This window comes from Pan paniscus, chromosome 10 (assembly GCF_029289425.2).
Source record: "Pan paniscus chromosome 10, NHGRI_mPanPan1-v2.0_pri, whole genome shotgun sequence".
Classification (NCBI taxonomy): Eukaryota; Metazoa; Chordata; class Mammalia; order Primates; family Hominidae; genus Pan; species Pan paniscus.
Window position 1 is genome coordinate 93,288,055 of NC_073259.2, and position 24,441 is coordinate 93,312,495.

The 24,441-nt window shown below is 30.5% G+C and overlaps 1 protein-coding gene across 6 annotated transcripts in view; it reads left to right on the forward strand.

The window, feature by feature from the left end:
• The window catches only part of LRRIQ1 (leucine rich repeats and IQ motif containing 1), a 229,911-nt gene that overhangs the window by 202,722 nt on the left and 2,748 nt on the right, over positions 1-24,441 (forward strand). For all 6 annotated transcript variants that reach the window (XM_055095956.1, XM_055095957.1, XM_055095960.1 and 3 more), the window contains one exon: positions 7,795-7,915. In XM_055095956.1, coding sequence (XP_054951931.1) covers positions 7,795-7,915 — 121 coding nt within the window. The remainder of the gene's footprint in view (positions 1-7,794; positions 7,916-24,441) is intronic.

The window sequence follows — 24,441 nt, forward strand, 5'->3', positions numbered from 1 at the left end:
TTGGATATATATTATGAAACACAGTACTGCAGGCAAGAGGAATAGATTAAAACCATGCAGAAAATAGATATATTTAAATTATATATTATTGTGTTTAAAAATTAATGACCAAAATGTTAATTCCAATTTATTTGTTTTCCTAATTGTTTCTGCTTTGGGCTATGACGTAGTATAGACCAGTCCTTCTGAAGAAAAACGTTTTTATAAAACCCGGATAAAATTAATCAAACAACTATTTTATAAGTTGAAAAACAGGCAGAACAGGACTATGATCCCTGAGATAAAAGAAACACATGAGTTCCACAGTCAATTCAGGTAACAGCTTGGAAACACTTTCTGGACTACAGCAGAGGGAAGGGAAGCCTAAAGAGAGCTCAGTAGTTTCACTGAGTTGAAAAGAAAGAGAGAAAGGGGTGTTCAGAGTTGCTGAGATAAATGGTATTTACAGGGTAAAATACTAGAGAAAGTGTTGCAAAAATTGGTATAGTGGTTTCCTTAAGTGTTTGGCCAAGTACTAAGCTCTGTATATAGTGCACTATGTGACTCATTGAGGTCCAGAAGGGAATAGCTACTGGGAATATCTGAACTGAAAAGAGACTCTAGAGACCAATCAAAACCGGGAAACATTGGAGTTCTGACCTGCTACAGTGGAGAACGTCCCAGACATTTAGTTAAGACCATGTAAAGTTAAACTTTAGGAAGGGGTGACTCTAGCCCTGGATTAAAAAACTCCTCTAGATCCACATAGTAAAACATAAATGTAAGCCTCAAAAAGACCAAGTTAATCAACAAATAAATCAACTGCCTGCTAGAATAAAAACTGCCTCTGTTAGAATAAAAGCTAACAGAGTTTAAAGGATGCTAACAAAACCTACAGATTCAGCAAATAAAATTACAATGTCCAGTGTGCAGTAAAAAATTGCTAATCCTTCAAAGCAGCAGGAAAATGAGCCTTGTAAGAAAAAAAAATCATCACTAGAACCAAATCAGATAACCTTTTTAAGATTCTTGCCTGCAAGTTATAACATCTATTATAAATATATTCAGAGATCTAAATGTTGAGGAAACAGATTGAAATCTTAATAGAGAAAATAAACTTTAAAAAATAAGAAGATAGAAAATCTAGAACTGGAAACTATTTCACCTTAATTGAAAAAAAAATAATGGCTGGACTTAATAAATTAGACATTGGGAAGAAAAGTGCACTCAGAAACAAAGCAAGGTAAACTCTCCAAAGTGGGGCAGAGAGAGAAAAAATAACTTAAAAAAAATCAAAGCTTGAGTGCTCTGTCAGATAATAGCAAGCAAGCTAATAGATATGTTGTTGACTTTCCGGAAGAGAGATTAGAGATGAAAAAATATGTGAAAACTAATCACTGAAAACATTTAAAATTTGATGAGAAATATGAGAAAACAGATTTAAAAAGCTTAACACAAAAATTACACCTATGCACCTCATAATCAAATTGCTGAAAACCAACAAGAAAGAAAAAAATTTAAAGCAGCTAAAGTATACATGATATACAGGGGACCATTTGTAAGGATTATGGTTCATTGTCGATCATAAATATTGACATCCAGAAGAAAGTGGAAGAAAAAAATGTCAACCTTCAATTCTATATCTAGTAAAAATAGAATTGTAATTTACCACATTAACATAAAAAGGAGAACAATCATTATCTCAATATATGCAGAAAATGTTTACCACGAATTCAACAGATTTGTGGTAAAAATTCATAGAAAATTAGGACTAGAAGACACTTTCTTAACTTGATATACTTAGTGGTTAAAGGCCCAATGTTTTGTATCTAATATCAGGAACAAGGCAAGAAAATCTGATTGGAAAAGAAAACCATCTGATTTTCACAGATGACATCTTCTTGTACATAAAAGTCTTAAGAAATCCTCACAAACAGTTTAGACATAAGTGAATTTACTCAAGGACACACAATAAAGATTAATTTAAAATATGCTATGTTTCTAAATATTAGCAATAAAGTTTAAAAATTAAATTTAAAAATTTCATTCATGACAATGTCAAAAATGGAAAATATTTAAAAATAAATGTTAACATTGAAATGTGCAAGCCGTCTACACTAATAACTGCAAAACACTGCTTTAAAAGATTTCAGAGACATACCATATTTATAAATAAGTTGAAAAACTCAAATTGTAAGAAATTAATTCTCCCCAAATTTTCTGTAGATTCAAAGCAATCCCAGTAAAATATTTGGTAGAAATGTACACACTGATATTAAACTGTGTATGGAAACGGAAAGGACCTAGAATAGCAAATGCAATCTTGAAAAAAGAATAGTAAGACTCGTGCTACGCAGAATTCAAGACTTGCTATCAATCCCCAGTAATTGAGACTGTTTTATACACACACACACACACACACACACACGTGTATATATATATACACACACATATATGTATGTATATATATTTATATATGTGTTAAGATACAAGAATCTATCAATGGAAAGTATAGGGAGTCCAGAAAAATACCCACACTTGTAAGGTCAATTGATTTTCTATAAAGTATCAAAACAATTCAAGGGGGGGAAGATAACCCTTTCTACACATAGTGCTGGACAACTAGATAACTATATGAAAAAAGAATCTTGACTCCTACTTCTTATCTTATGAAAAATGAATTTAAGATGAACTATGAGCCTAAATTTAAAAGCCAAAATTGTAAAACCTATTGAAGAGGCCTGGCATGGTGGCTCGCGCTTGTAATTTCAGCACTGTGGGAGGCCCAGGCAGGTGGATCATTTGAGGCCAGGAGTTTGGGACCAGCCTGGTCAACATGATGAAACTCCATCTCTATCAAAAATACAAAAATTAGCTGGGCATGGTGGCATGTGCCTGTAATCCCAGCTACTCAGGAGGCTGGGTCACAAGAATCCCTTGAACTGGGGAGGCAGACTTTGCAGTGAGCTGAGATCACACCACTGCACTGCAGCCTGGGCAACAGAGCAAGACCCTGTCTCCAAAAAAAGTAAAATATAATCAAATAAATAAAAATAAAACCTATTGAAGAAAACAGTAAGATACATCCGCAAACCTGGCATAGGCAAAAAGCCTAAACCAAAAGTTACAAATCAATTATAGTTCATATTTAAAAGCATTTGCCCTTACGAAGACACAATTCAGAAAATAAAGAGAAATGAAAAGTCAAACCACATTATCAGAGAAACATTCATACTCTTTATTTCTGTCAAAAGCAAATGAAAACGTGTTCACTTAGAGAAATAATTAAAGCCACTATATAATACCACTCTACCCCATTAAAGTGGTTAAAATAAAAAATACTGAAATTATCAAATGTTGACAAGTATGCAGAGCAACTGTATCTCTCATGCATTGCTGGTGAAAATGGTACAGCCACTCTGGAGAAAAAAACTTTATAAGCTTTATAAGCTTGTAAAGACTCTGGTACCTTCAGAAGCTTTATAAGCTTCTTATAAAGTTAAATATACACTTAACATACGACCTAATTATTCTTCCTTTGAGCATTTTTCCTAGAGAAGTGAACTTTCATTCAAACAAAAAACTGTACATAAACTTTCATAGCAGTGTTATTTGTAATAGCCAAAACTTAACACAACTCAAATCTCATTGAATGGGTAAAATAATAAAGAAATGAGGGTACATACATACAATGGATATACAACACACAATTAAAAAGCAATAAACAAGAAAGCTGTTGACATATACAAATATTTCCATCGATCTCAAGAACGTTATGTTGAGTTAAAAAGGGCTAATCTCAAAAGATTACATGCTGTATTATTTCATTAATATAACATCCTTAAGCATCACATAATTATAGTAATTGAGAAAACGTGATTAGTTGCCATGCTTAGATTGGGGAAAGGATGTGACTATAAAGGAGAACAACAGAGTTTCTTTGGGAAGACGGAATAGATTTGTGTCCTAATTGTGATAATAGTTGAATCTATACATATTAATACAATACATAATCTATACATATATGTATGCATAATTTATACATATGATAGAATGTCATAGAACTGCAAACAAGAAAAAATTAGGGCATGTGAAAGCTAGCGAAGTCCTAATAAGGTCAGTAGTTTAGTAATAGTATTGATACAGTGTCAGTTTTCTGGTTTTGTTGATCATGATTTGGTTATGTGAAATGTTGTCATTGAGGCATGCTGGGTGTAGGGGGCATAGGGAACTCATTGCTATATTTTGTAACTTCTATGGGAGTTTTAAACTTCTATGGGAGTTGAACTTCATGTTTAAGGTCTTTGCACTTTACGGCATGTACATTATGTCTTTTAAATATTTAAAGTGCCTTCCCTACCCACATATGTTATATAACAAGACATCTGTCTTATTACATAAGAAAAGGAGTTTATGAAAAGATGATGTATTATGAATTTAGGAGTATGCATAATTCATTTTCTTTACATGAAGTTAAAAAGCTTTTAAAATCACTCATATGTCTAGATATATTACAAATAATTATGTGATATATTTATAGTATATATTGTAATTTTGCCATAATTTGCAAATTATTCTAACAGTTAAAATAAATGAACTAAATCTAGATCTCACATATATAATGTACAGTGAAAAAAGCAAGCAGCAGAAAATATATCATTTATGTTAATTTTGAAATAATACTCTAAAATGTTTGATACATATGTAGAAAAACAAAGTAGCATGTAAGGGGGCTTCATCTTTATAAAACTTGCTTTCTCCCTTTATAAAGAAATATCTGGGTAATAAGTACATAGACATTTGTTTTTATGTGTGCTGTTTTGTATATCTTCACTTCCAAAAAGACAATACTTTTAAAATTAATAATTAATAAAATCTTGTTTATGAAAAAAATGTAGAAGAGGAAATCCCTCTTGTTTAATATATGAGAGAGAATCTCTTTTTTAATTAAGTTGCCAAAGTTGGAAGTGAATCAGAATCCAAATGCTTGGAAAGTCCTGTCCCAAAATGTACATCCCTCATTTCATTGTGAAATTATAGGGCGGAAGTGGGGAGAGCGGCAATTACAAACCTTGTAGGTAGGGCGATAAAAGAGATCCGTTCCAAAAACAAAGACCTAAAAGAATTTTGCAAAATTACAGTCTAATAAGTATTTGCCATTATGTTGTATGTGAGAAAATTCTTATCTGACATTAACTTGAGATTGTTTATTATATTATAACCATAAAAAATATTGCACTATTTTGGAATCCAACATACCTTTTTATAGAATAAATGTCGAATGTGTGATCAGTTATCTTCAGGTTTTTTAAGTTGGCCCTCCATATCTGTCAACCAACTCTGGATTGAAAATATTCAAACAAACAAAAAATAACAATACAACAATAAAAATGATGCAAATAAAAAAGCAATAGAGTATAACAACTATTTATGTAGCATTTACATTTAATTAGGTATTAGAAGTAATCTAGAGATTATTTAAAATATAAGGGAGAATATGCATAGGTTATATGCAAATAATTCTCCATTTTATATAAGGGATGTGAGCATCCATGGATTTTGTTATCTGTGGAAGTCCTGAAACAAATCCTCACAAATACTGAGGAATGACTGTATATACAATTTACATGACATTGAAGAAAATCTGTATCTTCTTTACCATTTCTCTATTTTTTAACACTAAGCAGAGAATGATGTTTAGTTGGGAAGCCAATGTTTTCAAAAATAAGATCTAAATATTGTTGCATATCGCTGTGCCAGATTCACTGAAAGACATTTAACTAGCCCATTTATGAAATTTCTAGGTTTGCTTTTAAGCTGCTAAATGGCATCATTGTGAAGCCATGTGTTTCCGGTAATTTTACTTCTAAAGTTTATTTCCTATATAATTGACCAAATTAGTAACTGACCCTAGTTATTTTCTACTTTGGAAAAAATCATCTTTGGATGTTAATTACTTAGATGATAATAAATTTTTTGGAAGGTGTTTATTTACGAATATTTTCTTGACTGTAGGTTTTGTCTTTAGGGGAGAGTGGGAATTCTACTTTCTAAATAGGTGTAGTGAAATTATGTCATTACATTTAAATAAATAAACCTCATTTTATAATATTAAGGCTTATAATCTTAAAGCCTCTTTAGTCTTCAGGAGGGTCCCTTATGTGGTTCCCATGTTTTTTCTTGTTACCTAAGTAGCCTCTCCAAAATTGTGGTATTGCTTTGATATTTCCCCTTAACTTTTGACTGTTTTTTTTTTTTTTAAGGTTTACCATTGATGGAACTTTTCTAATGCAGCTATTCTAATGTTAGACATGTACTCTTGGATACTATTGAAATACATTTCAAAAATAATGTATAACTTTTAGTATTATTATTATTATTATTATACTTTAAGTTTTAGGGTACCTGTGCACATACAAATCACAAGTATACATTGGAAACGATTTTTATTTATTTTATTTTAATGTTTTCTACCGAGGTTTTTTGACAATGTCATTATATTACTTAGCCAGTTACATTAAGAATGATTGACATTATACAATGGTTTATATTCTGAACTCAGCAAGAGCAATACTTGCTTACTTAAAAATAGTATGTGAGGCAATACATATGTTAATTTGCTCAATTTAGCCATTCCACAGTGTATATATATATTTTAAAACAATGTGTTGTACATGATACATGTATACAATGTTTGTCAATTAAGACCAAATAAACAGGGAAAATATAAATAAATTTGGAAAAATAGAAGTATATTAAAATAAATAAATGTAAGTTCATATGTTTAAGAGTAGGAAGAAGGTGGGAGGGGGATGTAAAGGTGAAGGGCAAATATCTGAATTTTAAAGAGGGTCATTTTTGGATACTAGTTCCTTGAGTCTTTGTGGCTCATCTTATGGAGACAGCTTTTTAACCACAGTGGTGGTTTTATGCTTTTATTTTGCTATATTTAAGTTTTCCTAACATCAAACATTAAGAACAATGCATTTTCACAGGATTTCAAGCATAGTGTGGTTTTGGTTAAATCCCAGCTACTCTGAGGCTGCTTTGCTTTCCCTCATGGCATTTCCCCCTATTTCAGAACTGAATCCTAATATATCTTTATGTAATGATATTCAACATTATGTACAACAATGTTTTATAGGTAAGAAGCAATTATTTTTGGCACTTAGATTCGGTCTAAGTAATACAAATTCAAAGGCAATTTGAGATAAAATAAATAATTTTTATGTTCATTAAATAATGTCCTGAAATATCTATATATTTATAATTATCCCAAAATTAGTATTAAATATAATTTTTTATATTGATAATGGCTTTAATGAGAAGGTAAAGAGTGTCTGTAGCTTAATTGTATGCAAGCATGGGGTGAAAGGCATTTCAGAGAATTTTATTGATAAGACTAATACATATAAGTGGCAACATATAATTTTTGCAAAAAATAACCCCATATGACATGTCTAACATTCAATTAAAAATTAAATAATATGCTTGGCAAATAAATAATGTTAAGCTCTTTAAAGTTTCATCAGCTACCTTTGATATTGATTTTCATCAAAATTACTGTACTAAAATGTTTTCTTTTGTTGTACAGACTCAAATAGCAATCCTCAATTTTACAATCGACTCTTATTTGCAAAAAATGCTTTGACATAGTGCATTTGTTCTGCCTGGGCAGCAATAAAGGATTGTGGTATCATTTTGAAGAAGGTTGTTTGACAGAGCCTGTTTGTTTATTTGGGGTAATGTGAGCTGCATTCAGAAAATGCCATATTTTGTTTCATGATTGTATACATTCTCTTCCATTGCTCCCAGGCAAGACTTGTAAGCAGAGAAGACACGGATTTAGACCTTTTTTCCATGACCAATGGAAGTGCTTTGTCTGTGAACAGAGAAAAAAAAAATCAGGCACACAGACACTCAGCAGGATCTTCAAGTAAGTTGTGGTTTCCTTCAAAATTAATTTAGAAATCACAAACGAATTGATGGAACCTAATGCCAACAAGCATTCTTTTTCAGATAGGGGGTAGGATGCCAGCAACCTGAACTGCCCAAAAATGTGTATTTAAATGTTATCTTTCTTTAAATATCCTCTTTTGATATAAACAAAATTAAATTATTTCTAAAATTAACTGCATCAGTTTTTATTTTAATTGTATTTGGGGCTTCAATATCTCCTGCCCCCCACACCCTGTGAATCATATTGAATTCTTTGATCATTTAATTCTAAAAGAATTTTTTAGACTAATTGTTAAATGTTAGATTTATATATGAAAGTAGTGTGTCTTGGCCTTTTGCCATTGATTTAATAGATACTGTATGTAAAGATAATTTCCAAAGATAATTTTTTTAAATAGAAGAGCTTTAAATAATATTGTACTGTCAGAAAGCATGCTTTCAAAAACTATTTCCATTGCATATGTAAGAGTTTGATTATGTCTATTAATGATGACTCTTAATTCATAAACCTGTCACACACATCTATTACCTTTAACTTGGTGAGAAATATACATATATATTAAATATATAATACATTTATATAACATATTTGTTATATATATGTAGAGAAAGAATATAAAAATAATGATTTCAACAAGAATTATATTGCAATTATTAACTCTGAAAAATGTAAACATTTAAAAAATAGCTGTATCCTGTGGTATTTCACGGGAATCAAGAGCGATTTCTTTCAAAGTCCTTATTTAACCCTAGACAGTTTGAGATCTCTTCTAAAATGTGACAATACATTAGTATAAAAGATATTTTGCTTAATATTACATTTTGTTAATTTCCCCAATATATAGTGAAACTCAAGATTTAATCATAATTAAGTCTTTATACTTAATTATAATTATTATTTTTGAAAGAGTTGTATTACTCACTGGTATTATAGTTACATATATACATAGAGAGAGAGAGAGAGACTCACACACACACACACACAATACAAAATCAATATTTGATTGAAAGTGAAAAATTCAGTGATCCAGATTGTGCTCTCCAGATAAATGAAAACTTCAAAATGATTATCTGACTTTCACTTTTCATCCAAGTACTTGGCTTTATTAGATTATAATCATTTATATTTATTAATACATGCAAGTTCATTTTGATAAATTTTAATTTACTTTTGAAATAATAATTTTAATACTTCTAATTTTGAAATATTTTCCAAGTTTCAAAAACCCTGGAGAGCTTGAAGTTTTCTTACATGATTATAGAATCTGGTCATTGAAATGTTGCCCTAGTCAATATAGTTAAGAAATAAATATTTTAAGTTTAAATTATTCACCTAATGTAAACTTTTTAGTTTTTAACATAATGTACTAACTTTATCAAATTTCAAAATCTTTATTCCATTTCAGAAGTAATCAGCCTGTGTCAATATATATTAATAAATAATGATAATTATATGCATTGCATATTACAAACTCATATGATATCACTTTGGAGCATTGTAGGTAAGAAATAAGCAAATCAAAAACAAAAACAAAAAATTGCTTTTTCACTTTAGAATTTCAAAACTTCTGTTTATAATGTATTACCTGAATGTTAGCACATGAATAGCTCAATAAATCAGCAACTAGTTTCAAATATGCAAGTTTCATCATTCACTTACGTGATATTTAATTATGGATTTTAGAGATATAATTATATAGAGTTCATTTTAACACATTCTCCAAGAAGCTGAAATAATGCAATTCTCACTGTAATTCCAACTACTTGTCAACAAATAATATTACTGAAAACACTACTAATCTCTGAATGTGTTAATAAGCAACAATTTAAGGCAAACTACTTTAGAAGAGTAGAGTTTTAAAAAAATAATAAAATGATTATGAATCAAATACTACTTGCTTAATCACTGTAGTTGCTAAGTAACTATAACAACATCAGTATTATATAATAATAAGGAGTGTGGTCTCTGAGGTCAATTTGCCTGGATTTGAATGAGGACTTAATCTTTAAAATAGGAATGATAATAGAAGCACCTCTTTGTAGAGTTGTTGGGATCAAATGCATACCAGTTAGAACACAAACTGGTACAAAATCAGTGCTTAATAAGTGTTCTTTATAATCATCACCTAAACATAGTTATATAAGAAGCATCTTTTGGGCTAAAGTATGGAAGTCTCAAGTATCTAGGCACATGGTCTAATTGGTTCAGCTTATAAAAAACCTACTCTTAGTTGCTTAATTAAAATATTTGGCTTAGTCTATTTTTCTGTAGAAATCAAAGTCCTTGGGCCCTAGGCCTCCATGGCCCTGGGTCAACCAGTTAACAGCTTTGGTATCTTGAAAGCTCTTTTTCCTTTAGCTTTCTCTCTCTGTCTCAAAATTTGTCACCTTATAAAGCTATTAATAAAATATTTCTTTTAGCTTTGCAGGCCAAATCTAGAGAGTACTTTGTGGACTACAGCTGTAAAACTCTTTTTGAGCCTTTGAACTTTTCTAGATATTTCTCTTTTAGTGTTATTATAATTTTATAACGTGTATTCTTTGGAATCAGATAAATTCAGATTTAAAATCCCAGTTCCACCATCACATATGAGTTGTGTGCCCTTAGGTAAATTGTTTAACCTCTAACATTAAGTTTACTGTCTGTAAAATGGGAATAGTAATGTTTATATCATAGTTTTAGTGAGGAAAAATTGAGTAAAAATATACATAAAGCATATGATATATTGCCTTGGGTATTATAGAGTCCTAAAGAATAGTACCTGTTGTCTTCATTGTTTCTTGTTGTATGTTTGGTAATTCTCTTGAGTCATTATGAAACAACCCCACAGTATAATTGTCTTCCTTTTCTGTGTGTCAAAAATAATAAGACCAGGAGGAGTATACTTTGAACATACTGGCCATCTCAGGCAATATTGTCTTTTGTTAGAAAACTTCCTAAATTTTCTGTCCCTTTCCTTTTAGGCTTTACTGTTTCCTTACAAAGAGGCCAAAGCAGTCTTCTGCTATCTAAATTTCTAATCTTTCTTATGGTTTACAAAGTTATGAAAGAGATTACATTCTCATTCAAAAATTATCATTTATAAAATGGACATAGCAAGAGATTTCCTCATTTATATAATATTTAGTCAAAATATTTGAATTTACTAAATGATTTTAGTTTTCTCAATTTCCTCATTTAATGCTTAAAGTATGCATTGCAATATATAATAATACTTCTATTGTTAGAGCAATTTATAGCTTTATACATTATCTTTATTTATCTTTTCTCATGTATAATGATCATATTTCTTTGACAGCTAACATAAATGAAACTCAGGAATCTAACTAATTTGCTTTTCACACAAAAATTAGCAAAGAAGAGCAGCAACTTGAATTTATCTTTGTTTTTGTTCTAAATCCAGTGATATATCATCTTTAATTTTTCTATGGACTAAAACATATAGCTTAGTTAGTAAAATAGTAGAAGAAAAATTATTATAATTTTTAATCATTAAATTATCCAAGAGTCATTTATTGAATGCTCACTGCTCCCTGCATACCCACGAGTGGTTTTCAGGTGCCTCCTTCTGATTATCTCTGTACTTTCCAGGATACATTACATTTTCACAGTTAGTTGGGGTTTGAAAACCCACAATACCTCTGTAATAGTGAGTAATCAGACCCTCCTGAAGTTGTTCTTTGCTTATAACTAAACTTATGAAAAGTTAGTCTTTTTAATATGGTATTGAATTTTCTGAATGTGACAGAAAACATTGTTCAGAAGAGAAGCAATTATAGTGGTTGAGGTGACTTAGAAAGACTTCTTAAAGGCACTATTCGTGATTTGTGCCTAGAATGACATTTGGGATTTAAGTAAGGAAAGAGGTAGAAGAAAACCATTTAAGCAAAAGTAAAGGATAAAATATGAATGTATCATTGTGGAACGTTGAAGAGTCTGTCTGGGCCAGAGGTTCCATATACTGAAGTAAGTAATATAAGGTTGGATTAAAGAAGAAGCCCAGTTTTAAGTAAGTTTGAAAGTAAAGTAGAAGACTTGAAATTTCCTACTAAGTAACAAATGAAGATTTCAAAAAATGTTTTAGAAAACTAAACTATTTGTTAAGGAAAGGTATTCTGAATCTGTTCTAACATTACATACTTCCTCTAATATATTGAAAGAGTAATTTTATAGCTCTTATAAAAAATATTGATTTTTGTGATAAAAACTTCAAAACGAAATAGATTGCTAGGAGTTCATGCCTAGTATTGTTTACAGGTAGAAGTCTAAGGATAGTACCTAAAGCAAAAGTAGATTCCAAAGATGGATATTGAAGTTTATTTCAAGTAGAATTAGCACATTTCAATAATATAATTTTAAACTTGCAAATCAAGAAGGTAGCATGTTGTGTATTTATGTATATTTATGTATATCTATGTACATATATTCATATGTATACATGTATATGAATATCTAATTTGTGCATACCTGGAAATAAATGTGTGTGTCTGTGTGCATCTGTGTGTGTGTGTGTAACATGCATAATAATTCCACACTGTGTGAACTCAAGAACTATCATTGCATGTATTTAGGTATTTTTATATAAACCACACATCATGATAGTAAGCAGTTACATACCTACAATGTGAAAATCACTTCCACAAGCCATTAAGAAAATATAAATATGAATTATATGTGCCTAGCACATAGTAGGCACTTACATTAAGTGAATAAATGAATATATGAGCCATTGTTGCTACTCTCCTATATCATGTGTTCCTATCAGTTTATTTTTAAATGGATATTGTTTTCCACAAAAACAAAAACATTTTCTTTAACATTCATGGACTTCTTTATAAACTGTATGTATGAGATTTAGATTAATAAATTGTTGCAGATATTAAAGTAATATTGTCATAGATTATAAAAAGCGCTCTATGATGGAATTTAATCGACATGAAGATGGAATTTTCAAGGGCTTGGCTTATATCAGGGAGGAAAATCTCTCTTAAAAGCCCTAAACATACTTTCTTTTAAATTCCATTGTCAACAACAATGTTGTACTAATTTTTTTTTATTGTTTCTTCTTCTCCTCTGCTAGAGTGTATGCTACAGGGAAGCAGGGAGTTTAATTAAATATTCTAGATACCTAGAACAATTCCCTGGCATATTGTCTATTATATGTATTGGAGGAATTGATACATGGATGGATGGAAGGATGAATATCATCATTCTTTAGATGCATCAGAGCTAGGAAAATGAGTATCTGACATTTTCTTGCTCCGTAGTAAGAGGAAGGCTTTACCGACAAAGAAGCAGGGTAGAAGATTGCCTATTTAGTAGACATTCAACATCTATCATATCTTCTCAGAGCTTTGCAAAACCCTGGCATTTATAAGCCTTAAAAAATATAGTTGCTCCATATGTTAAGTGTTTCATTTCAGGTGAAGTTTTCAAATACCACAATCAGAAGATGCAAATTTCCACAGATCTAGCCTATATGAAGCCAATCCTGTAATTTCTTCATTCAAAAATATTTATGAGCCAGGTGCAATGGCTCATGTATATAATCCCAGCAATTTGGGAGGTCGAGGTGGGAGAATTGCTTGAGCCCAGGACCTTGAGACCAGCCTGAGCAACATAGTGGGATCCTTACCCTACAAAAAATGAAAAAATTAGCTAGGTGTGGTTCTGTGCACCTGTAGTCCCAGCTACTCAGGAAGCTGAGGTAGAAGGATCTATTGAGCTCAGGAGATTGAGTCCTCAGTTAACTATAATCACACCACTGGACTTCAGCCTGGGCAACAGAGCAAGGCTCTGCTGCTAAGAGGCAATAAATAGATAATGGAATATGGAAAAAAATATATATTATATTATAGATTATATATATTATATATAATATATATTATAGATTATATATTATATTATATATAATATATATACCTTAAATTACTATTTTCTGAATATAATAATTTTCATATATGTATGAATTTGAATTATAAGTGTATTTATGAAGAACGTCTTTATGAAAAGTAATTTGGACTCAATTTTCTTCTCTTTAAAAGAGATTTGCAGCTTGGACCACATGAAGTCCAAGTATTATTTATTCACAGCATTTTAGTCTAGAAAGTGTATTTGAGAGAAATTGAGGAAAAGCATAAGGACTGAAATTGTCAATAAAGCATTGTTTCATCATTCTTTTTCTCTTTCCTTTCCTCTAAGTTTTAGAAATTTATAGACTGGAAATAGCCTATAAGATTATGTCATTAGCTAGGAAAAACTGTTAACTAGAGAGTGACTAATAAAGTATAATATAGCTCTCATTAAACTGGAATTATGAGGTAAAGAGTAGTAAAAGATGATTAATATGCCGATTTAGGTTTTAAACATGGTGAGTGTGGTATCGATAAGAATATGTGTTTAGAGTTTGGGCAGTCTCATTCCTAGTCCTTGCTGGCTCTTTCCTAGCTTGAGGACTTGGTTAAATCATTTGCAACTCTTATGTAAATTTAGCAGGTAAAGGCAGCCTGGCATAGTGGAAAGAAATTTGGAGTAGACCATATCTAAATTTGAATTTGTTTTCTTACATATATGATCTTTGTAAACTTGAATAGGATATTTGAGGTCTAGTTTGTCCATTAAGAGAACATTATGGTGAAAATTAGAAAGATATATATGTGTATTTTGGACTCAGAAGTGGCGCAAAAAAAAAAAACAGATATAGAGGAGATCAAGATTCCTTCTAGCTTTCAAATTCCATAATTCTGCAACTAGAACAATACAACTTTGTAGTCGACAATTTCCCAAATAAAAAGCAACAGAAACTATCATTTCTGATATTTTTCAGTATGAAAATCATGCTTGAAACTCAAACTTTTCTCTGTGCCAGAATACTTTGCAATGATTCTAATCTTAAACATTGTTTAAATGGTCTCTAATTATTGTAGCTCAGCACAATCAACTGAGAGGGGAAAAACTTAATATTTTCTTTAAATGATTTTAAAGTAAAGATCAGAAGACTACATTATATGTGAGATATTACAGCTATTTTATAAAATCAAGTTGAATTTTAGAATGCTAAAACTCATATTAAAGCCCACAACCTCTACAGAAATAACCTATTTTAAGAATATTCTACTATAAATATTTAGTAGTTGATTTTTAATGTCCCAATCCGTTTTCAAAGAAAAAGAAAATAGGTAGTTTTCTATTGAAAAGTCAGTCCCTATCTCATAGAATGGCATTTGAAAATGATATTTTAGTTAATCCATAGCTAGATGCTTACTTTTTAGGAAAATGTTGTTTGTAATTGAAAATTAAAGACGCTGAGGAAGAAGCTAGTTATAGACCAACAGATACAATGTAATTTAATAATTAGATTATTTTGAAGGTGGTTATTAAAGTGTATGAAGTTTTTATACAAGTATGAAATGTTTTTATGAGAAAAACAAAGGCGTAAGATGCTAGCCAGCCATCTTCTTTAAGAGAAATTTAAGTTTTTCAATTTATGGAATTCTGTGAAAGGTGACCTTGGTTGTAAATCTGATTAATTCTGATGAAGAATATTAAAAGAGTCAGGACTGAAATCTCTCTTGAAAAAAAAATAACAACAGTATATGTTTTGAAGAGAACTCTAGTATATTAGTGGACCAAAATTGGGAGGAGACAGAAAGTTTCCTTTTTTGAAGATAAAGTTAATAATACTTTAAATTTACCCTTAAAAATTGTACCTTTGAAGTTATATATGGCCGTTTGATTCAACAAACTCCTATTGAGCACTATTATATATTGAGCACTATTATATATTGTTGATATAATTTCAAATTTAATTTAATATCTAAGTTCTAAACATTAAAACCACAGGGCAGTCTCTGTACCTTATGATTACACTTAATATAAGTAAATGATACAGTTTTTTTTTAAGTAGAGCTTAAGTTTATTTTCAAAAATAAAAAAAAGTAATGGGATTTCAAAAAGAAAACAATGTCTTACGTGAAATAGGCTTTTTTTCTCTCTCTGAAAGCATTAATAATGAACATCATCCAATTAAAAATGTGTAATGAATTGCAGCATTAATATTTAAAGTTGGAGAACCTGCGTCTGGGGTCTTGAGTTTTCTCTTTCCATTCCTACAGCAAGGAGTGCTTGGGTGAGAAGGGTGTATTCTCCAAAGAAACCCCACTAAACATAAATACATGGTTCACTGTGGCCCATATGCCTTAGGAATTTATCTTTAGTAAATTACAGTTTGAGTAACTGCTGTTACTATTATCTAAGACTATTCCAAAATAGACTACTCACACAAGAGTCATGCAATATTCTCAAATCTAGGAGTCCCTTATATATTTCAGGGAAGTATAGCTCTGGTGCTGGACCAGCACCTGTTATTTAGAACCATCTAAGGAACCTTTCAACACAAAGAATGTGGAGATTTTCATACTTTATTGTCTCTTGGCAGCCAGAACCACAACATTCTCATTATAGTGTCTTCTCATTAAAGGAAGAGAAAATCATAATAATGTGACATTTTCATGTTACCAAGTTTCTTACTTGGATTATAAATTCACAGTTTTACATAAAATAGTAGGCCAAAGATGTAGACAGATAGTTCAATAGATTAGACACACAAACACAAATGGACACACACACACAGAACTTTACTTCCTAATCCTTGCTGTTACCATGTATGACTACAAGTATAAATTATTTTGTTTTAATTTATGAATATACTAATCACTGATGCTTCATCAGTGAATTTACCTGCCCATTTTGTCATCTTGTTCTCCAAGCTTTCTGCCATCTATTTCTAATACATATCTGCTGATATAGTTTGGATGTGTGTCCCTGCTCACATCTCATTGAAATCTAATCCCCAGTGTGGGAAGTGGGGACTGAAAGGGAGATGATTGGATCACAGGGGAGGATTACTCATGGTTTAGCGGCATCCCCCATGGTACTGTCCTTGCAATAGTGAGTCAGTTCTTCTGAGATCTGGTCATTTGAAACTGTGTAGCACCTACCCCCTCGCTCTCTCTTGCTCCTTCTCTGGCCATGTCATGTGTCTGCTCCCCCTTTACCTTTGCCATGATTGTGAGCTTCTGGGGAGGCCTCAAGAAGCTCAGCAGATGCCATCATGCTTCCTGTACAGCCTGCAGAACCATGAGCCAATTAAACCTCTTTTCTTCATAAATTATGCAGTCTCAGGTATTGCTTTACAGCAATGTGAGAACAGACTAATACATCTGCTTTGAAAAAAGTTTTTCCAAAGCTCCATGATGTTTAACTAGCATTTTGAACATTTTGGGAGCTCTGCTACTTCCTACTGGTCCCTTAGATTTCATAACTGAAATTTACAAATAAATTATTTCTACACTGGATGTTAGAAACATTTCACATTTACCTTAATTTTCTACTGCATATAGTGTTGAAAAAGTGAGCAAAAGTTATGTTTTATCATGTCCTTGCTTGCATGTTTTTTAATATAGACTGCAACTATATATAAAAAAGAAGAAATTTAGTTTTGTTTCATCTCTCCACTAATTAACTAGCATATTAATTTTACTTGTACATGGCCTTTACAAAATTCAAATAGTTATATATTTCTGATGTATTTTCCTCAGACACCATCTTAGAGAAAATGTCATTTAGAAGTCTCTAGTATTCTCAGTCTATTTTTGCAAGGTTCAAAGTAGTCACTACTCATTAATGTTTTATTAAAATATGTGTTCATGTAATATAATCAAAATCATTCAAATATGAATATTCTTTGAATAACTCCAGAACTTCTGGTAATGTCAAATTTACAAAGAACTTGAGGAGTGAACAGAAATTTAGCAAGATAAGTAAAGGACATGAAAGTGTGAATAAACCTTTTGATAAAATTTTTAAATTAGAAAAATCATGTTGGAGTTATATGTATATATATAATTTTTTATATATAGAAATCTTTCTCTTCTAACTTATGAATTGAAAATAGTATTGTTTTTCACTGATGCCTTTTATTCATTTTTAGTTTCATCGGCCTTATTTCCAGGTAATATATATTGCTGAAGAGCAAATGGATAATGAGGAAATATGGGCAATAAGCACATAATACTCTACTATAACTCCAGTAGATTTGATGATAAAAATGTAATTATTAAATGCAAAATAAGAAAATTTAAAATATGTGAATTACAGTAATACTGTTAATTAACTGGCAAATTTGTAAGTGATGCCATTCTACTTATAAACTCTTCTAATAAAATAATTGCCTGATATCCACTATCTATGTCAATTGTTGCACAGTTTCACAGGAGAAGTCAACATTGACTTTCATATTTCCTATTAAAATATTAAAACTTCAATCCCACTCTAGATTTATCTTTTTCCTCATATAAAAACAATAAAATGGTAATATCTTATAAATAACTGTGGCCAATTTAAACATTTTTGTTCCATACATAATGAAATCTGGGTCTTTTAAAATCCTCTTTTGCTTTTTATCTCAACTATTCAACTTGAAGTAATATATCAGTAATGAACTTATAGCCACATCTCATGGAATTATTTTTATTATTGTTATCACTTTATGGTCAGCAAGAGTTATTCTCTAGCAATGTAAAAATTTATATTTTAAGAGTCTTTTAAATTATTGTTTAAACCATTAAATCTGATTCTTGGACTGAAATTTTTGGCCAGGAACTTTAAGACACAAATTTTTTAGGTGTTGATATTTTGTTCCTGAACCTGGACAATTAATTACAGAAAAACATTAACACTTAAACCCTTAAAATAGTCTACTGACTAGACCTAGAAGATGAAAATTAATTGCTGTTACACCAAGAGCATATTTACATGGTTAGTGGACTCATGTAATATGGATTAATTTTAAAATCTACTTTTTAGAAGAGTAAACACATAATAGTTATTGATTTACTGTCTTTTAACAACTTGTTACGATCCTAAGTAACAACATTCTAAGACAGTTAAATGAGTCAACAATTATTCCAGGCACAGTTAAATATCACAGTTATTAGTAACTACAGAATGATGTTTACGGAGCTAAGACAGTAGCTAGTTTCAACAGCAGTTGACATTATCCAGAAAAAGACAAATTTCATCTGTATTTTGTAAGAGAACTAGTTGTACATATGTTAGCTACGTTTATTCTTTGTTAAAAATTTAACATTTTTTGACGACAGGATTCATGCATGCTCTATTGATAATACAGTAAAGCATGATGTTTCCAACTGTAATATTTTAGTTCTTATCCATTTATATGATCATTTTCTTTCTTAAATTGTTTGACTTGTATTTTTGTTATTTTTTTTCTTTCAAACCAATTTTTCACACTAGCTAATGTGCAAAAATAAATGGATATGGTTAAATATGAAATGCATTTGTCGAATGAATGAAACTGGAGTGAAATAACATAATAAATCCTCAGGCTAGTTATGTTTATTGTTGCCAAATGTCTCCCTGCTAAGAACTAATAAGTATGAAAATGAATAATGAAAGTTTCCATGAAAAATTTTTGGGAGATCTATTCACAAGTCTTCACTATCTGGGAATGTGGAAATAAGTATTTGTTTTATACAAGTTCCATATGAAGATGGTAAAGATGAAATTAAGAAAATAGAGTCAAATAGCAACTACAGTATGACAGTTTCTAACATTATGTGGCTCACAGAAGAAAATTAACAGGAAAGTTCCATTGAAAGAAATACGTGTTGAATGAATATGTAAATAGAAGAAAGATTTTAAATTAAATTTTTCAAAGACTAAAAGTGATCTTGAAAATCTAATTTGAGTTTTAAATGTTTATATTCTAAAATAAATAGCTCAATAATAAGCATTTTGGAATTCACTTAAAATTCCTATTTTGCTAAAAATATACTTTGGCAAAATTAATTTGGGAAATATTGGGTGAGAGAAGATAATTAGAGGCTGAAATGTAATATATATACATATAATATATATTATATATAATATATAAATATATCTTATATATTATATAAATATATAAATATATATATATAATATATATTATATAAATATATATATAATATATATATATAAAGACTGGTTTCAAAGGAACATGCATATCCATCCAGATCCATAAAAAAGATGCTCTCAACTATAAGCGTCACTTATGCCATTGTTCTTTAATTAGAAATATTTGTAGACGCTTTGTTGTAAATATAATGAAACTGAATAGAGCCCTGAAGAGGACATTAAAAAATAAAAAATGATTGTGGAGTTTGGGAATAGACCTTTCCCAAACTAACAAAATAAACAGGACTTATATGACCTGATTTCCAGAATTCCTTTTAGAACTGTGTGCAGTAGAAAATGTGGGACCTAGATAGCTTATGGATTGTTAAATTGCATTCTTAACTGCTTATTGGATTACACTTTTGATTATCCAGTCAATTTAAAAGTTTAAACACCCAATAGGTATCAACTATTTCAGTGGGAAACCAGAAAACCACAATAACTAGCATTACATGGGGTAGTTATCAATGGAAAGATGGGTTTTAGTTAATTTACAGGCCACATGAGGAAGTCAATCTAGTTCTGAAACAAATCACAAAACCCTTTTAGATTTTATAACTAGAAACCACTCACTCAAAGAATTTGAAAAACCCTCCAAGAAAAAAGTATGAAAACAATGTAAGAATGACAGAATTTAGTGAAGACTTTTTTTTTAGCACCACATTTGTAGCGCCACATTCCAGCCATCATTTTGCAAACACAGCCACATGGCATCTTTAAGAAAAAATCAACACACTGGTATGTTAAAAATAAAACCTGGGAAAACAGTGCATATTATAAGGCAGCCTCAGAGATTCAAATGTAAAATATGCATGGTAGATATTATAAAAGGTAAATAAACAGGCAAAATACATGAGTTAAAAAAACTATGCATTTATCAAAATGAGATTCCCAACCCAATGTGATATGTATTAGCTTTTACAGTCATTCTGAATTGTTTTTTCAAAATAAATATACACAGACAAAAAATGTGTTACTCACATTTTTTTTTAAAAACATTTTGATTATTAACACCAGTAATAATGCTAGTAACAAATACTGTGGATATTTTTGTGACTATCAAGAGTACCAAACATAAGTGATTTTCGTATTTATATGCCACTTAAATTTATATGAGTAAGAAGAATAAATGTGTCATGGTTCAATTGGGATTTGGAGAAACAAAAGTTTTATTAATTTTTTATAATGTACAACAATACTTTTATTCACTGAAAAGGTAAAAAGCAATCTCAAAAACAAGAAAAATCACAATATTACGTTGAGGAAATCCAAATATGGTATAAACAACCTGTTCAATATTTATTTTTTATTTTCAGTGTTAGACTTTATCTACTTAAAGTTCACTATAAATGATTATTATAATTCAAGCTTGGACACAGCAGTGACCTTACAAAGCAACTGTTATTTGAATATTGTAATATCTACCTCAACCCCAAATTTGCGCAACGTAACTCATTCACAGCACTTAAATTGATGTAAACGCTTTGCTGCTAAAAATTGGTTCTGGTCACTTTCATTAAAATGTTTAATTTTTTTTCTCCATGCTTTACTTATGCTGTATCTGCTGTTAAGTAATAAAATATGGAAAGGATTTTGAAATAATTTCTATATCCAGACACATAATGTTGGGTATATCAATGAAAATTCAATGACGTATTACTATACATCATGAAATTCCTATTTTGACCTGTTAAACGGTTTTTTATACATACCAGGAGAGTCATTCAAAGCATTTTACATATTAAATTACTTATCAAAACACAACATATATATAGACCTTGACATTTTTTAAAGAACCAAGGATTTAACAATAAAATATTTAAAGGACCAGAACAAATCTTGAGCAGAACACAGATTATGTAGCAAAGAAGTGACTTCTTGAAAAATAGAGCATAGTCATCAAGACATAGTTTCAGCACTTGTATAAGCAATTGATGAGTTGATTTATATGCTCACCTGCAAATAAGCAGCAGATTGTTGTTAAACATAAAATCTATAACAATAATGTTGCAGAAAAGGGAAAACAATTGTCAAAGATTTGTTAGTCGTACATATTTTTGTTCTAGGAGTCCATCAGTAGGTTTAGCTCCAATATCAATATTTTGAGGCCAGAGTCTCTTGCTATTTTATTTTCATATGGGTAATTTTAGTATGATTATACATTGACCATATTAAATTGCTTCTTTTTATGTTTTTTCATTTCTGGAGTAATCATAGGACAAAGTAATGACTTTGCAATGAATGCCAATATGTGATTCTCTCAGAGATGTGTTATTTTGCTCCTCAATTTATTCTCTATATATGTAGTGATTTGGGAATTTATATGATAACAAAAAACTCTCACTAAATGCAATGAGAGAATAAGCTATATAGATTACTGCTCAAATTGTTACTTTACACATAGCAGAACAATACAACTCAAGCTTTTAATCACACCTAAAATATTGTTTTGACAAAACATTATATATTCACTTAAGTGTTTGTTAAAGACTCATTTTCTATAGCATTTTCATTCCACTTCAAAACTGCTATAAACCTGTCTTGTAATATTACACAATGTGCTTTTTGAATTGTAATTATTATTTGCTTAAGGAATTATACCAAGCAATGGAAAGTTTACAAACTGTTTTTAAAATATAGATTTACGTTGTGAGTAAGTACAAAAAGATTTAAAGATTCATCAGCAGCTTCAAATACAACATAATAATATTGGGGGGAAATGTACCATATGGTAAATTTCTGTCAATAGAAAAGTCCCTTAAAATGTAGAAACACTGTTAAGAATAAAAGTTTGATCTAAAGAAAAGCTGGGCTTTAATGCAATTCAGTCTATTTCATTTTGAAATATTTTAGAAGCATATGAAATTATCTATATGTGTTTCAATACTTTATACCAAAAGTACTACCCTCCTTACATGTTACTTTTCATGTTGGTTAAAAAAAAAAAAAAGCTTATATTAAGAATAAAACCCTTTGCATGCCTTTAGTCCCAGCTTCTGGGAAGGCTGAGTTGAGATGAGAGGATCACTTGAGCCCAGCATGTGGAGGCTTTGGTGAGCTGAGATTCAATTAATACACTGCACTCCAGCCTGGGTGACTATGAAACACTGTATCAAAAAATAAATAAAATGAAGAAAGCCCTGAAGACATCTTTATACTAAGATAGTTTTATCAAGAATATTAACTAATGAGAAATTATATTATTGAATTAAATTTTAAAATACATACTTACTTCTACTTATTACCTTGAATAATGCTTGGAAGGCACTTGACTTAGCTTACTGTAGTGGAACAAAATGTATTAGTCATTTGTGAAAATCTGCTTACTGTTTTATTAATCTCTTTTTTATCTTAAATAAATATATCAAAATTGTAAAGTTACTTCATTAGTTCATTACTCAGACACCCTTCTCCCTCTACCTCCACCCGTGGCCCCAGCATTCTCCCTATTTAATGTATTCTCATAAATACATATTCGGTATCCAGGCAACAGTTATATTTACAAACAATTTTTACTGCTGAGGCAAGATGAGGGTTTACTATTACTTTTATTGTTTTTTAAAATGGACCAAAGTAGACATTCCATTCTGTTATCTGGGAAAAAATATCAAGCTATAGGTTTCCAATGTATAAATAGTAAGTAGAAGGAGGATAGGTTTTTAAGACACTTTCTTAATGCATTTTAGGCCAATAGTTTATCATCTAAGAAACTCTTGCTTCTATGCTTAGTAATATTTCTGTTGCTTGAAAGAGTTCTTGCACTTTCTTGAAGGACTGCTGACTGATTCATAGAGAGTAGCTCAGCGTAGAATGAATCTGGCTAACACATGGAAGTCAACTTCAGTTGGCATCTCTCTCAGTTGTTAGTCTCTCTACTGAGATTTGCCTTCACAAGTGCCAACCATGAAGGTCTCTAAATTCCTGAGCCATGATCTGTCTCTAGCTCCGTTACAGACTAGTGTCTGTAGACATGAGCATTAGTCTCTATTGTATCCTGCATGTCCTGTACTTAATCATTAGCCTTTAACTTTATCCCTGCTTTTTAGTGCTGTTCTCTTGGTGGAATAAAAGTAAAATATATTCCCTGTATGGAGGTTCATTAACTCCTTTGAATTTGTTTTGCTAATCATAATTTTAAGATTAAAAACCAAAATTCAGTATTCTGTATTTAAAGAGCTTTTAAACATAAAATGAACATTTACAATCAATATTCACCATCATGTTGCATCAAATTTGAAATTACAGACCAATTTCCTCAAATGGCCTAACGTTTGCTGACTCTTCTATTTGAATTTATATTTTTTAAATATTTAAAATTTTAGTTGGAAAAGTATTAATCTCAAAAAACATTCTATTTTTTTTTTTTCTAACCTTACTTAAGCACGAAAGCATCACAATGAGAATCATGTAGTTTCAACCTTTGCCTCAAGCCAGTACTGAGGAAGCCCTGGAATGCCTCACTCTGCTACCTCCAAACCCTTTCCCCA